Source organism: Atractosteus spatula, unplaced genomic scaffold (genome assembly GCF_055471065.1).
Source record: "Atractosteus spatula isolate fAtrSpa1 unplaced genomic scaffold, fAtrSpa1.hap1 Scaffold_134, whole genome shotgun sequence".
NCBI classification, from domain to species: Eukaryota; Metazoa; Chordata; class Actinopteri; order Semionotiformes; family Lepisosteidae; genus Atractosteus; species Atractosteus spatula.
Window position 1 is genome coordinate 40,497 of NW_028296691.1, and position 14,164 is coordinate 54,660.

At 34.5% G+C, this 14,164-nt stretch overlaps 1 protein-coding gene across 1 annotated transcript in view; it reads left to right on the plus strand.

Moving 5' to 3' along the window:
• Positions 1–14,164, plus strand: part of LOC148809449 (guanylate-binding protein 5-like) — a 31,336-nt gene that overhangs the window by 14,826 nt on the left and 2,346 nt on the right. Inside the window, exons 5-7 of the mRNA XM_088909264.1 lie at positions 999–1,291; positions 2,342–2,513; positions 10,552–10,631. Of these exons, the coding sequence (XP_088765390.1) occupies positions 999–1,291; positions 2,342–2,513; positions 10,552–10,631 (545 nt within the window). The remainder of the gene's footprint in view (positions 1–998; positions 1,292–2,341; positions 2,514–10,551; positions 10,632–14,164) is intronic.

Here is a 14,164-nt window from a genome sequence, read left to right on the forward strand (position 1 = left end):
AAATACTTATTTGCTTTGTTACATTTTCGTGCAGAAATGTGTTTTTTTTTTAAATAGGGACAACCAATGAATTTTTACGTCATTAATGTTTCAAATAATTCTGAATGTTATCACTGCAATTGTTGCAACACTAATGTGTTTCATTACTGTATATTGATAGTAATAATATGAAAAGTGTGTTAATGAAAGAATGTGTATTTTTTAATTAAGGAAATTACTTCAGGAATGCTCACAAATTAGAGCAGCTGAGGGAAAATCCATCTTTGTTTTTAATGTTGTAAACGACATTAAAAACTAATTTTATTAATTTCTGAAAAATCAGTTAACCAAATGTAAAAACTTGTCTCAGCACTTATTTTACTGCTGAGAAATATAAGAATATTAGATATATTCTTATATATATAAGATATAAGAAGAATATAATATATATAAGATATAAGAAGTGAGATATAAGCAATCTTCTGGGAAGAAGTCAAAATGTAATCTCACCCCCTTCACCAGGTGGAAGAAGATTTCCCAGAGAGAAAGAAATGCTTCTGTAATATCAAAAAAGTCCATGTGGCCACTGACAGCAGCACCTGGAGGACACAAAGATTCTCCAGTATTGGACTCATTCAGTGAAGAAAGGAAACTCAGCCCCTTGGTCTTTAATTTCTTTTGACATGTTGCCCCAACTTTATGTCTGGGAATGTCAATCAGATGTGTCTCTTAATGCCTCAAAGTGCAAATATGGATCTCACACAAAGCATTATAAATATTAATGTTTACTGCCCTGTAATATTATTAAATATTTTTAAAATCCAGGAAATATTACAAAGAACTTTTCATTATTTTATTAAGTGTTTGAGGCATTAAAAGCATTACAGGTGCTGTCAGTTCCAGTAATTACTGGTTGTATTTTTATGGTTTTTTAGTATAAATATACACATTTTGTTTGTTCTCATTTGCTTAATCTCAACATATCACCACCTGACATTACTCTTTTCCCCTCTGTGAAGCTGTTGTGGAGCTGGCTCGCTCCTACATCAACATGCTGAACAAACAAGACAATGTCTGTCTGACAGTAGCTGCTCTGGAAATGAATGAGGCCTGGATAAACAAAACATTTCTATTAGCAAAAGATAACATGGAAAATATTGTAACAGAGATGGAAGTTCACCTTCCACACAATGAAGATGCACTGTGCAAAGACTACAATGAAAAATGTGACAAAGTAATTGAGGAGTTCATGAAAAAGCTGGAATATACCAGTGGCATGAATCAAAAGGAAGAAAAGAAGAAGGAGTTACAGGTAAATCTAAAAAATAAAGTTTGTCAGTAAATACTAAATACTAAATTAAAATATCAGTAGAGAATGAATACTGTACTTGATTTCATTGTTAAATAGTTCTAACTTGTTTACTTTGTTTATAAAAAGCATACACATTTGCTACATATAAATATCAATAAGGCTGAAATGCTAATATTTTCTGAAAACCTGAATATCTCCCATCTTCCTAAATAATTTTTTAATCTAGTGAAAATAATTACACTGTTTATTGAAGAGCAATGAAAGTATAAGTGTCTAGGTTTTACATTAATAGCTCCTTCATTGCATACATGAATATTAATTAGTCAGCAGATAGGTGTGTTATATGTTCTTTGGGATAGCAAAATACTGAGCTCAAAGCACAGATGACCGATGTTAACGAGTTCCTTAAAAATCTGTATAAAAAGCCAAAATACATGGGTTTTTTATGCAAGAATGGTGAAGGTTTGCCCTGCTTGAGTAAAACAAATTGCCTGGTTAACAACAAGACTCATTCATGCCATCAGTAGTCCAGGAAAAAAAAACAGACAACCACAGAGGTATTTACTGATCTTTAGGAAGTGATGTAATAGAGAATTAGAGTACCAGAGGTGAAGGAGACATTGGTTGCTCCATTTTAAAATCAACTGTGTCACATTAAGGAACAGCAATGCATTGCAACACATTCACCAATATTTCCCAAGTAACATTCGCCTCCTAAATTAATTTTCATCATGCCATGCTGTGTGTTGTATCACATTTCACAAAAGTTTTTCAAATTGTTTTATCATTAACAGAAAAAGAATACATAGATGCACAAGTTTGATAATAAAATAAAGGGAAAAGTGACATTATGGTTTTGTATGCCTTAGTAGATATGGTCTAGTGCAGAAAAAGGAAAGAACAAAGTGTATATCTTCATTGAAGCAGCAAACATATTGTTAATTGAAACTTTAGGAAAAGCACTTTAGGAAACCTGTAATTATTGTTTATATTCCCTTTTCTTTGCTTATTAAAACATGAATTTCCATCAAATTTTACCATTCCACTTAGAAACTGAAAGACCAATGGCTGAATGAACTTTGTAAAAAGAATTGCATGAAAAGATTTACGAATCTAAAGGATAAATACACTAGAGGTCTTCAGAATCACAAAGACAAAGAAATATTTAATGAAACAATGAAGAGCATAAAGAAGATCAGAGAAGAATACTTCAGGTTTCACAGTAAGTTAAATTGTCGGCTCAATTTAATTGAAAACAATACTTTTAAAGTTGTTTTATCAATTGTTACAGTTTACTTCTGTTTTTTTAAGAACATTTCAGTACACAAAGAATGAGCTCCCATGGTGCTCTTAGTTTTTGGCCTGACGTGCTTTGTGCACTTGAGTGTTTAAACTCAGTGTTTAAACTTGTTTCCACAAGGCTGTACCTTTAAACTGTTGCTTGGTATGACTGCGGACCAGCAATTGACTTTAAGTTGTCTTGTGTCTTCCACAAACGCAGCAGAAAGTTAATTCTCTGCTCAAGGATCGTGGTATATTTATATGATACAGTATACAGTATATACAGAAGCAGCCATTCAAGGTTCACAGTACAAACCCGTACCGCACGCAACTAACCACAAGCATATGCCGCGGTAAGTGATTGGCTGTCCAAAAATACAGACAGGGGCACTCGTGGTGCATTGGTCAGTAGTGAAAAGATTTAATCATTTAATCTCTTTACTGTGCACATTTTAATCTGCTTAGTATTGAATATTTATATGGAATTTTACCACTAAAGGGAAATTTTAGTAGCTGAGCATAAAAAGAAGAGGAACATAACGCATCTGAAGGTCATAAACGATATTAATTTAGGAACATAAACATATTACTGTATGCAAACTGTACTGTATATGGCTGGTCTTGGTATTTTAAAGAAAAAATACACACCAGTATTCCATTTCTCCCTAAACATTTTAAGCATCAAAGTCTTACAGTACATGTGGTTATTTTGAAACGTTTTTACTTGCTCCTTCTGACCATATTACTGTACATTTATATACTTTGTGAAAAATTGATCTTTTTAACCTTTGCTAATACGCTCGTTATCGAATAAACAAAAGCATACTTTTAGAATTGGATAAATAGGGAATAAAAAATGGATTTGTGTATCTAAATAAATTAATAACGGTATAACTATAGTTCTATATTGATATGTGTATTGCTGTTTCAGTGGATGTCTTATGATTCGCCTTGGTGGCGTAACAGCTTAAGTGACTGATGTATAAGCATGAGGTTGGATGTTTCAATCCAGCAAACTCTGTGAGTTTTCTTTTAACAAATAAACATTTCTTTGAAAAACTTAAATAGCAAATATTATGGACACTACAGTATATTGACATTTTTTATATTGCTAAATATCACATGTTCGTACTGTATGTACACAGCGGTACCACAGGTTGTAGGGCGTAAATCCACATGAGCCCGAAAGCCCTACATTAACGTTGTGCATTTGCCTGGCGCTGCGCGGTTTACATCTCTCTCTGCAGGAGTGCTGGCTGTGCCGAATTAAACCGGTTTCACTGTTTTTTTCAAAGTAGGATAGGACGAGTCTTCCAGCAAAAGACACTCCACCTTCCCCCACGGACACATGTTTTCTTAGTAAAACAGGTTCACAGTGCGAAGCTGTGTCAGTCTTATGTGTAAAGAAAATCGGTTTGAACACCATGGGGGCTGTTTTTAATAAGCTGCTGAGTAAAGAATAGGAATTTTCCTGCTGTCAGCAGTATTGTGTATATAGTTTTTTTGTACAGGCTGTGAAAAGTTTCACAAAAAGAGGTCTTTAAAATTAGGCTGGTCAAATGATTATTTTAATTCTTAAAAAATAAATAAAAAACAAGATATAATGATGTGTTCCTACTTAGACATTGCACGACTTTAAAAGCTTAAAAAACAGGTTTCGATAGTTAATAACCACTTGATTTTTCTTCCTCGTGATCAGCTTAGAATCTCTGTTTACACTGTAAGGTTTTTACTACTTAATTAAACGTTTAAAATACACGAATTTCATAAAAACAACACACGTATCGAATAAAAAAAAATATTCTGTTATCTTCCTGGTATGTAGAACAGATCAGCAGGTTTTTTTCCCCCTATCAGAGGCTCTGAAAACAGTGTTCTGCCCACTGCACTGTGTCAGAGGGAGAGGTAGCATTGGAAAGGAGAAAGCGCGGAGCTCAATAATGCACAATGGCTGTGAAGCACCAATTGCGTTCATAACTTAGTGTTTAAAATTAAACAACGTAAATAATTTTCTTTGACTTCTAAGTCCCTTTATTATCATCAAGCACAGGTTTCTTCTTCGATACCATCGTTAGACAAAGCAGGAACTTATTGTACATTACATGTGGAAAGATTACAGATTACAGATTTTAATCGTCTTTAATTTTGTTATACATTTTAGAAAAGTTTCATCTACGCATACACCACAAAACTATTTTCGATTGTATTTCTGAATGCTATGTATAAAAAACTTTTGAATGGCTGCATCTGTATTACAGACATTTACAACAAAGACATATCATAAAACATTTACATATATTGTTAAGTTATTACTTTAAATATATACTTTAAATTACTGTAAATATATTACTTTATTTTATATAACACCTTTACAACTGGCATCTCAAAGCAATACAGGATTCTGGCTATCAAATTCTGAACATATTGGAGATTGCTCAGTGTGGAGTTAAATAACCTAGTGAACAGGTTGTGCATCTATTAATTGTATTGAAAAAAGCCTTTCTTGATTTCTCTAGTTCCTAGTTTCTCTATGTTCCCTTTAAAATAAACGATTATCCCACAATGCTGTGTACTACATGGCCGGTAGGGAAACTAAAGGGAAACTTTAGTAGCTGAGCATAAAAAGAAGAGAAGCATAAAGCGTGTGATGGTCATAAACTATATTAATTTAGGAACTGCATCAGAGATATTTTTTTAACTGCACTACATTGGGGAGAATCAGTATAGCTTACATTTATATAGAATGTATAGAAATACATTTTTCCTGCATCAAAGTTTAACTCGTTCAGAGTGCCCTACATTACAGACCCAGTGCTGCAAGGTAGCAATGCTAACCACTTCACCACCGTTAAAAATGGATGGATATCTTAGTTATCTTTCTAATTCACAGGTTTGCATGCATAATTTAATTTTGAGAGCCACTGAGACATCTGGTACTACTGTTGTATTTATGAAAAAAAACATACAAAAAGCATACTAACAACTGTGCCATCCTATTCCTTAGTTAACAAATTTTATTTTTATAAACAGTTAACATTTTTAGCAAAATATTTTGAATTATATTTACCCTATTTTTTCTTTAATTTTGTATTTAACTTATTTTATGATAGAAAGATTAAATGTATATTTGAACAATAAAAATATGGTATTACAAGATGTGGGGAAAAGTGCAACAATTTATTACAGTGCTAAATTTAATATTATTGATTACTAATAGTTTATGCTAACACCTAACTTTCTTAAGTAGATGTATTAAAAACAGGTGGGTAGCTGCGTCAGCATGCGTAGGCTGCAAAGGAACAAGTAATAGGTTTATTCCATGCTGAAAAAAAGAAGAAAGAGAACACAACGTTTCGGCCGTGGAGCCTTCTTCAGGTATTAAAAACAGGTTTGCCCAGCCTAAGAGGTGGGGTCAGCTGACACTCCTCCATACACTCAAGTGAAAAATTAATAATGCCAATGTAAACGTCAAATTCTCTCTCGCTTTGGCGAATGAGAATTCTGTCTGGCATTGCCAGATTTTGAAAAAATAAAAGTATTTTAATCAAGATGGGGGCAAGGAAGTCTTATCTATGACACCCTCCCTTATAAAATTAATGTGAAACAAACAAAAACTAAAAATAAGATACAATCTACAGACATTCACAACATAGACATATCATAAAACATTTACATATATTGTTAAATTATTACTTTAAATATATACATTGAGTTACTGAAACAGCTCGTTAATAAAATGGTCGCAATTTTGTTCTTATTTGGAGGCAGGGATATTCTGACAACAATTGATTTAAAGACGATCTGTCAAAGTGCAATGAAATACAATGTTGTTGTTGTTGTTATTGCTGTTTTTATCCTGTAAAGCGCTTTGAGAAGCCACCTTGAAAGGTGCTATATAAAGGCGCTATATAAGGGTGCTGATTCTTATGGAATGTGTTTCTTTCTTCTTTTTTTCAGCATGGAATAAACCTATTACTTGATTCTAATGGAAGCCCGATTCCACCAGGGATTAAAAAAAAAACACACACTCTCTTGTTTCAAGCACCATGTCTCTTCCCGATAAAAAGAGGAAACTTTTTACACTTTAACTCTTCAGTTCACAGCTAAATTTCACCAGAGCCACTCACTAATAGTTTATGCCAACACCTAACTTTCTTAACACACAGCGGTCCCCCCAGGTTCCAGTTAGTGCGTGATTACGCATCAGTGAAAAACCGGAGGTTTAAATAAAAAGAATTAGCTCACTGATAGTTTTATGTGGAGGCTGTGAACATTTTCACAAGTCATGGTCTTCAAAGTGCATTTGTTTTGAAGGCTTTCTGTGTTTCCCTTCCAAATATATGGACAGAAGAATATTCGAGCGTGGTCAAATAAATGGCTTAAAAACAACATAGTGAAGGCTGTGAGTTATGTGAGTCAGATTAAGAATGAATAAAAGCATTTTATTAAAAACGCGTTTGCGTTTGTCTGGGTGCTGTAAGAAAACACATTCCATAAGAATCAGCGCCTTTATATAGCGCCTTTAAAGGTGGCTTCTCAAAGCGCTTTACAGGATGAAAACAACAATAACAACAACAACAATATTGTATTTCATTGCACATTGACAGATCGTCTTTAAATTAATTGTTGATTTAAAGTTTGACAGTAAATGTTTATATTGTAACGCATACAGCCTCCATTTCTTTATTAAATTTTTAAAAATTGTTTGCGCAGTCTAAGGGGGGGGGTCTGCTCTCATTGACAGCTGACACTCCTCCATACACTTAAGTGAAAAATTAATAATGCCAATGTAAACATAGTATTTACAATTTGTTGATAATAAAAATGTTAAGTTCTCTAAAGCTTTCTCAGTCAAGTACGATAGTTTACCCATGGAGCTGTGTAAGCATGCGAAGGCAGCAAAATATCAGCTAAATTTGAAGATGTGACACCGAAAATATTATTAATAACCTTTTAAATCTGAAGGGAGATCTAAACGGACCCCCACACGATCAGAGGGCAAGACGGTGATTATTCATTGTTATTAAAAAATGACTTAGATTCGAACATGTTGTGATATTTAGAAATATAAAAAAGTCAGTTAATTGTCCATAATATTGCTGTTTTATTTTTTCAAAGAAATGTTTGTTAAAAGAAAATTCATAGCACTAGCTGGATTCAAACAGCCTACCTCTCACTTAGAAGTCAGGCACTTAGACCATCACACCACTCACATGATGAGTGGAAAATTAAATCTTTTCGTTTTCAAAGAATGTGGACCAGGGTAATACTTTGAGTTTACAGCTTGTCCAAGGTCATCCATTATTAATACTATTAGTATTATCTTTGGTAAAGACTTTGATGGCGACAGCTCAAACGCTGTACATGAGAGGTTGAGCTTTATTAGCTCCAGCTTGCGGAAATTCCAGATACTATTATTTTACTTGCGGTGCCATGCGGTATTATGCAAGAATATACGGTATTAATACAGTATTATACGGTAACGAGTTATACTGCGACAAGCGTTATAACGCAGTATCGCCCGCTTGTTTTGAATGGCTGCTTCTGTAACTCCACCTGGCGGTTTTATAAGGTGATTCCGGATACTATTAACATAATCTAATTTCCAAGAGGTAAAATGCGGTATGACGTGAAATGACTTGTTATGACGCTTGTTTGATGCAACATGCCCACTGCGTTGTACCGCAGTGTACCCCGCTTATTTTGAATGGCTGTATCTGTAGGACAAAATATTTAATCTCCGCATCAAAGCATGAAAAATGATGTTGGAAGGCTTTAATATTGGATAAATTGAAAGCACTGGTCAGTTGAATTTACAGATTCCCTCTTGCATTATTTTAAGAGCTCATCTCACATTGATTGAAACACTTGTGTGTGTGTTTTTTTTTTAAGTATGAATACTTATTCAATCAGTTATTTTCTGGTTTATATCCATAATTCATTTGGCAGGATCTGTAGAATTGGCTACACTTCGATATTATAAAGTATTTTGTGCAGATCAATGGCATAAAATCCCAATTAAATACTCAATGATTCCATATTGTAACCCAATAATACATAAATATATCCAACGGGAGTGAATACTTTTGATAGATAATGTATTAATTATATAAATAATGAGGCAGCAGCAGAGTGAATTCTGAGGTTTACAGAAATATTTGGGCCATTATTTTGAAGAAATTACTTCCATCACCACCATCAGAATGACAGTGACCTGAAACACACCATCCCAGCAAACCTCGAGTTATCTCAGACAGTCCAAGTCAAATCCAATTGAGCAGCATTTAATATAATGGGGGGGGGGGGGGAATAGAAAGAATGGACAAAACTATCCTGTTTTGCTCATTAAAACATCTTATTAAAGCATCTCAAGTGATTACGTTTTTAACTTAAAGTGGATGTGTCTCGGTACTTATGGTGACTTGAAATCAATGGAACACAAAGTAAGTTGTTGTTATAATCTGATCAAACGTATGCATAACTTACCCAGAAATAACATATGGATGATTTACCAGGAATAAAATAACTCCCCAGCGTTATGCAAGATTTACATAAATCCAACATTATGTAAAATCCTGACCTGGGCGAAATAAAGACTTATTAAATATGAATTTTCTTTTAGCTTTATTTACACATTTTAACAGACAGCCTCCAAGTAAAAACCAAATGCTCCTACCTTCTGAAAGTACAAACTGAAAACCTTGAAAAATGGGCTGAATTATTCTAATTATTTCCATAATCTTAGATGTAGAAGTCAGACATGTTGGTCTGTAATCACACTTGGGTCAGTTTCTTCACTCTTCTTGTGGCTGGGCTCTATACTGGCAGTGAGCCTGACTGGAGCAGCTGTTGGCTCATCAGAACCCCTTCACTGCAGAACATTATTGTGCTCTTCTGCCATGCCTTCCTGATTTTCTTGTTGAATAACCTCATGCCTTACAGGAGAGTCAGGGCAAGCTATAGGATCACCTTATATTCTGCATTTTATTGAATACTCTGGTGAGATTCTGCCTTGTTAGAGTATTCATTAATTTTAATTGATTAAAAAAACAATATAATCATCTCTTACAGGTGGTTAGTAATTTTTAAGTTAAAAAAAAGTTTCCTTAACTCAGTATATCTTGAGGAGAAGGGGACACAGAATCTCAGTCTGGTTACCAAAAAAAAAATTGTTCAAATATTTAGTTTGTTAGTTTACAGTTTTCTTTCCTACTGATGGCAGAGCTGAAATCCGATGGAAGTAGATCCCAGACACAGTCCAATGTTCTAAGCAAGCCTTCCTTCAAGCCAATTGAAAACCAGTTCAAGAGGCTTACACATTAAGCACTAATACCTTCAACACTGTGCTATGGTTTACCTGTTCTAGAGAATTACCTTTATCAGTTCATGTGATATGAATGTCATGAATGTGAACTCAACAATCTTTCCTTTCTGGTGTGAGATAATAGCAATTTATTTAGGTTCTAGGACTCACAGAATACAAAGAGATTTCACTTCTGACAGCTTAGTCTTTCCTGTTGTACATGCAAAGATGTTCTTTCTATCCAAGATCCAAAACTGTATGAGATGTATCCGATTTGTTTGACTTTTAGTGCTGTCCTAAAATTATACAATCATTATTTTCATTTGAACTAACCTTTCATTTTTTTAATAATCCTGTCCTGTTGTATATTGAATCGACAAAACACTGTGATTAATGAATACAAAGTTTTGCTATTTTTTACTGGTGCTTGTACTGTATTACAGGGGTTGTCATGCATTAAGATTCCAAAACAAAAAAATTTAAAATTTCTGAAATTCTCACTGAACTTAATGAACATAAAAGGTATCAGTCATTCACTTGAGAACTATACATGTGTTTATAAAGACACATTTTCTAAAGATTGTGTACATCTTTAAACATTGATATTCACAGGCTACGTTTTTTGTTAATGTGCTTTATGCTGTTGGAGTAAAGCACTTAAAATGTTTTCATTTAGGGTCTGATGATATAAGCAAGACTGTGTTTTCTGAACTTGGCACCCTTCACCTGGACCCTTTGCTTAAAGACTCCTTGAAGGTAAATGTCATTAAATTAAAAACTTCTTATTGAATTGTTTGGTCCACCGGTTTACTGAAAGACCTATTACAGAATAGTGGTACTATTGATACAGATGCAGCCATTCAAAATGGCGGTACAAACCCGCAGTACGGTAATCTACCCACAAGCCACCGCAGGGCACCGTAGGGCACCACGATAAGTGATTGGGTGGCCAAAATGACCGACAGGGGCACTCGTGGTGCATTGGTTGGTAGTGAAAAGATTTAATCATTTAATGTCTTTACTGTGCACATTTTTATCAGCTTAGTTTTGAATATTTATATGGAATTTTACCACTAAAGGGAAATTTTAGTAGCTGAGCACAAGAAGAAGAGGAGCATAATGCATCTGAAGGTCATAAACGATATTAATTTAGGAACATAAACTTTACTGTATGTACGTAAACTGTACTGTGTATGGCTGGTCTTGGTAGTTTAAAGAAAAAATACACACCAGTCTTCCATTTCTCCCTAAACATTTTAAGCATGAAAGTTTTATGAAACGGTACCCAAATCTGCGATTGCTGTATAGGATGAATTTTAATCTTAAAAAATTATTTAACACGAAAATTAAGCTGTTTACATCTTCCGCCTGAGAACAGTCACCCGTTGCTACCCAACGCAGAAACACAGCCACTAACTAGCAAAGAGAGGACATTAGCTAGCCAATATGATAAAGAAATAAATGATTATTTTGTTTATTTCTTTTGCACATTTATTTGAACATTTCCATCGATTGTACTAGCACTTGGAAACTGTCCAATCCCTAGTTCATCAGGCATTTTCTTTTACGCTGCGGGCATTCTCCCGGTCTGGTGCCGGTCTGTGTCTTCTAGGATATAATGCCAGGGAACTCTTGTTTTTATGTCCACTATAACAAACAATCTCCTTTGCTTTAACCGAGCATCTAACCCCTCTGATTGGAGAAAAAAGATGTGCTGGTTTGCTATACATACTGTACCAGGAAGATGATTTCTTTCTATTCGAAACGTGTATTTTAAAAGTTTAAGAAGTAAAAACCTTACAGCGTACACAGATTTCTAAACTGATCAGGATCGTTATCTTTGTCTTATCCATAATAATGTTCACCGCTCTGTCCAGCAAATTAGTAATAAACTTTATTTTATATAGCGTTTTAAACGAATAAGTAATTAGATTGCTCATAAACCTAATCACTTTTTCTACATAAACACAGCGTAATTGCTCTCTGAAAATGCTTTTTCTTTTTATTAAGGCTCAGATTTCAACTATAGATCGTATTATTATAAACTTTCTTGGAAAAATGTATTTTATGTAAACCATGTTTGCTATTAATTCATTTAGGGCTAGAATATGTTCATTGTCTTCCAATCGAGTCGAGTTGACATTAGAAGCTTGCCACGCCCGGACTGTTACACCAACTCATTAGCATGTTAAAGCGATTTCATTGAGGAGCCTAGCTTTCTTAACTAGTAAGTACTGTACTTCCTTGGTTTTGGAGGGGGAGGTGTCTTTCGCTGGAAATCCCGCCCCCTTCTACTTTGAAAATACCTGTGAAACCGGTTTAATTCGTCACAGCCAGCACTCCCGCAGAGAGGGGGGTTGTACTCGTTAATGTCTTAGCCGGAACACATCATTATATCTCATTTTGTATTTCTATAAAAAAATCGTTTGCCCAGCCTAACACTATTATTGTTATTGTTTTTATCCTGTAAAGCGCTTTAAGGAGCACAGCTTTCTCACCACTTAGATTACTTTTTGATACCATCCTTACACAAAGCAGAAACTTCTTGTATTTTCCGATGACATACAAGTGGAAAGATTACAGATTTTAATCGTCTTTTTTCTGAACCAGGGAAAATCTGATCATGTTTCTCTATAACAATAATAAGCAAAGACTGTATTAAAAGTATACTAGTGACAAACTTCATTGCATTTTGAAAACCAAGTAATAACTTAACTATATGTGCAAACGTTTTATGATATGTCGCTGTTGTGAATGTCTGTGGAGTGTATCTTATTTGCTTGTCTGTCCTGGGTCTCTCGCTCGCCCTCCCCCCTCTCTCCCTCAATTCAATTCAATTCAAGGTGCTTTATTAGCATGACAGATGGATACAATCAGTGTTGGGTATTTACTTTGCTTTGAGATGCCACTTTTAAAGGTGATATATAAAATCAAGGCTTTAACTTTCTCTAACTCCGCAAGTCTGAGTTCTCGTCTGTCCTATCCGAATTTGAAAGTATTACAATATGTATCTTTATAGCAGGTGTACAGCCTTTTAGTATAGATTACACATTTCTAAAATGTATTTAAAAAATAAGAACGATTACAATGTAATCTTTCCATGTTTGATCCCAAGATCCCAAGAAAAATAAATCTAAACGGGGAGAAAGCTATGCTGAAAGTTTATTAAGATACTTAGAAGACAAAGATATCAATTTATGTTGCATTTGTCTGATTGTGAATCAAAAAACACATATATTTAAACCCGCGTTTGCGATTTAAATCAATATAAATGTTTATATTGTAACGCCTAGGTGACTATTCATTGTTATTAAAATGACTTAAATTCGATCATGTTGTGATATTTAGAAATATAAATTTGTTTGGTGCGAGTGAGGTCTTATTTAATCTCTGACGCAGGGAAACGTTTCATTTTTTCAAAGAAATGTTTGTTAAAGGATATTCATGGCTCCAGTGGGATTTGATCACAGACCATATGACATGGGAGTCAGGAACCTAACCAACTGCGCCACCGGCAAGGTCACATACCAAGTGCTGAAAAAGCACTACAGAAACATTATCAACAGACAATGTACAGCATGTATTATTCTTGTGTTGCGGTACATGAATATAATTATATCGTTATTAATTTCTTTAGATACGCGATTCCATATTATATTCCCTTTTAATCAAATTCTAAAAGTATGCTTGTTGACTCCGGTATCACGTTAGTTAAAGACTTCGATGCTTAAAATGTTTAGGCAGAAATGGAATACTGGTGTGTATTTTTTCTTTAAAGTACCAAGACCAGCCATATACTGTATGTTTATGTTCCAAAATTAATATCGTTTATGGCCTTCACATGCGTTACAGTATGCTCCTATTCTTTTTATGCTCAGCTACTAAGATTTCCCTTCAGTGGTAAAATTCCATATAAATATTCAATACTAAAACGGACACCATAAAGACGTTTACTGTAAATCTTTCTACGACAGACCAACGGACCACGAGTGCCCCTGTCGGTCAACCAATCACGTACCGCGGTACCGCGCGTCATCGTGCGTCACAATGCGCAACGCCGTAGTCAATTACCTCCGGTACGTGTCTGTACCGCGCACTTTGAATGGCTGCATCTGTATGTTTTCTTTAAAGTACCGAGACCAGCCATATACTGTATGTTTAAGTTCCAAAATTAATATCGTTTATGGCCTTCACACGCATTACAGTATGCTCCTATTCTTTTTATGCTCAGGTACTAAGATTTCCTTTCAGTGGTAAAATTCCATATAAATATTCAATACTTAAACGGG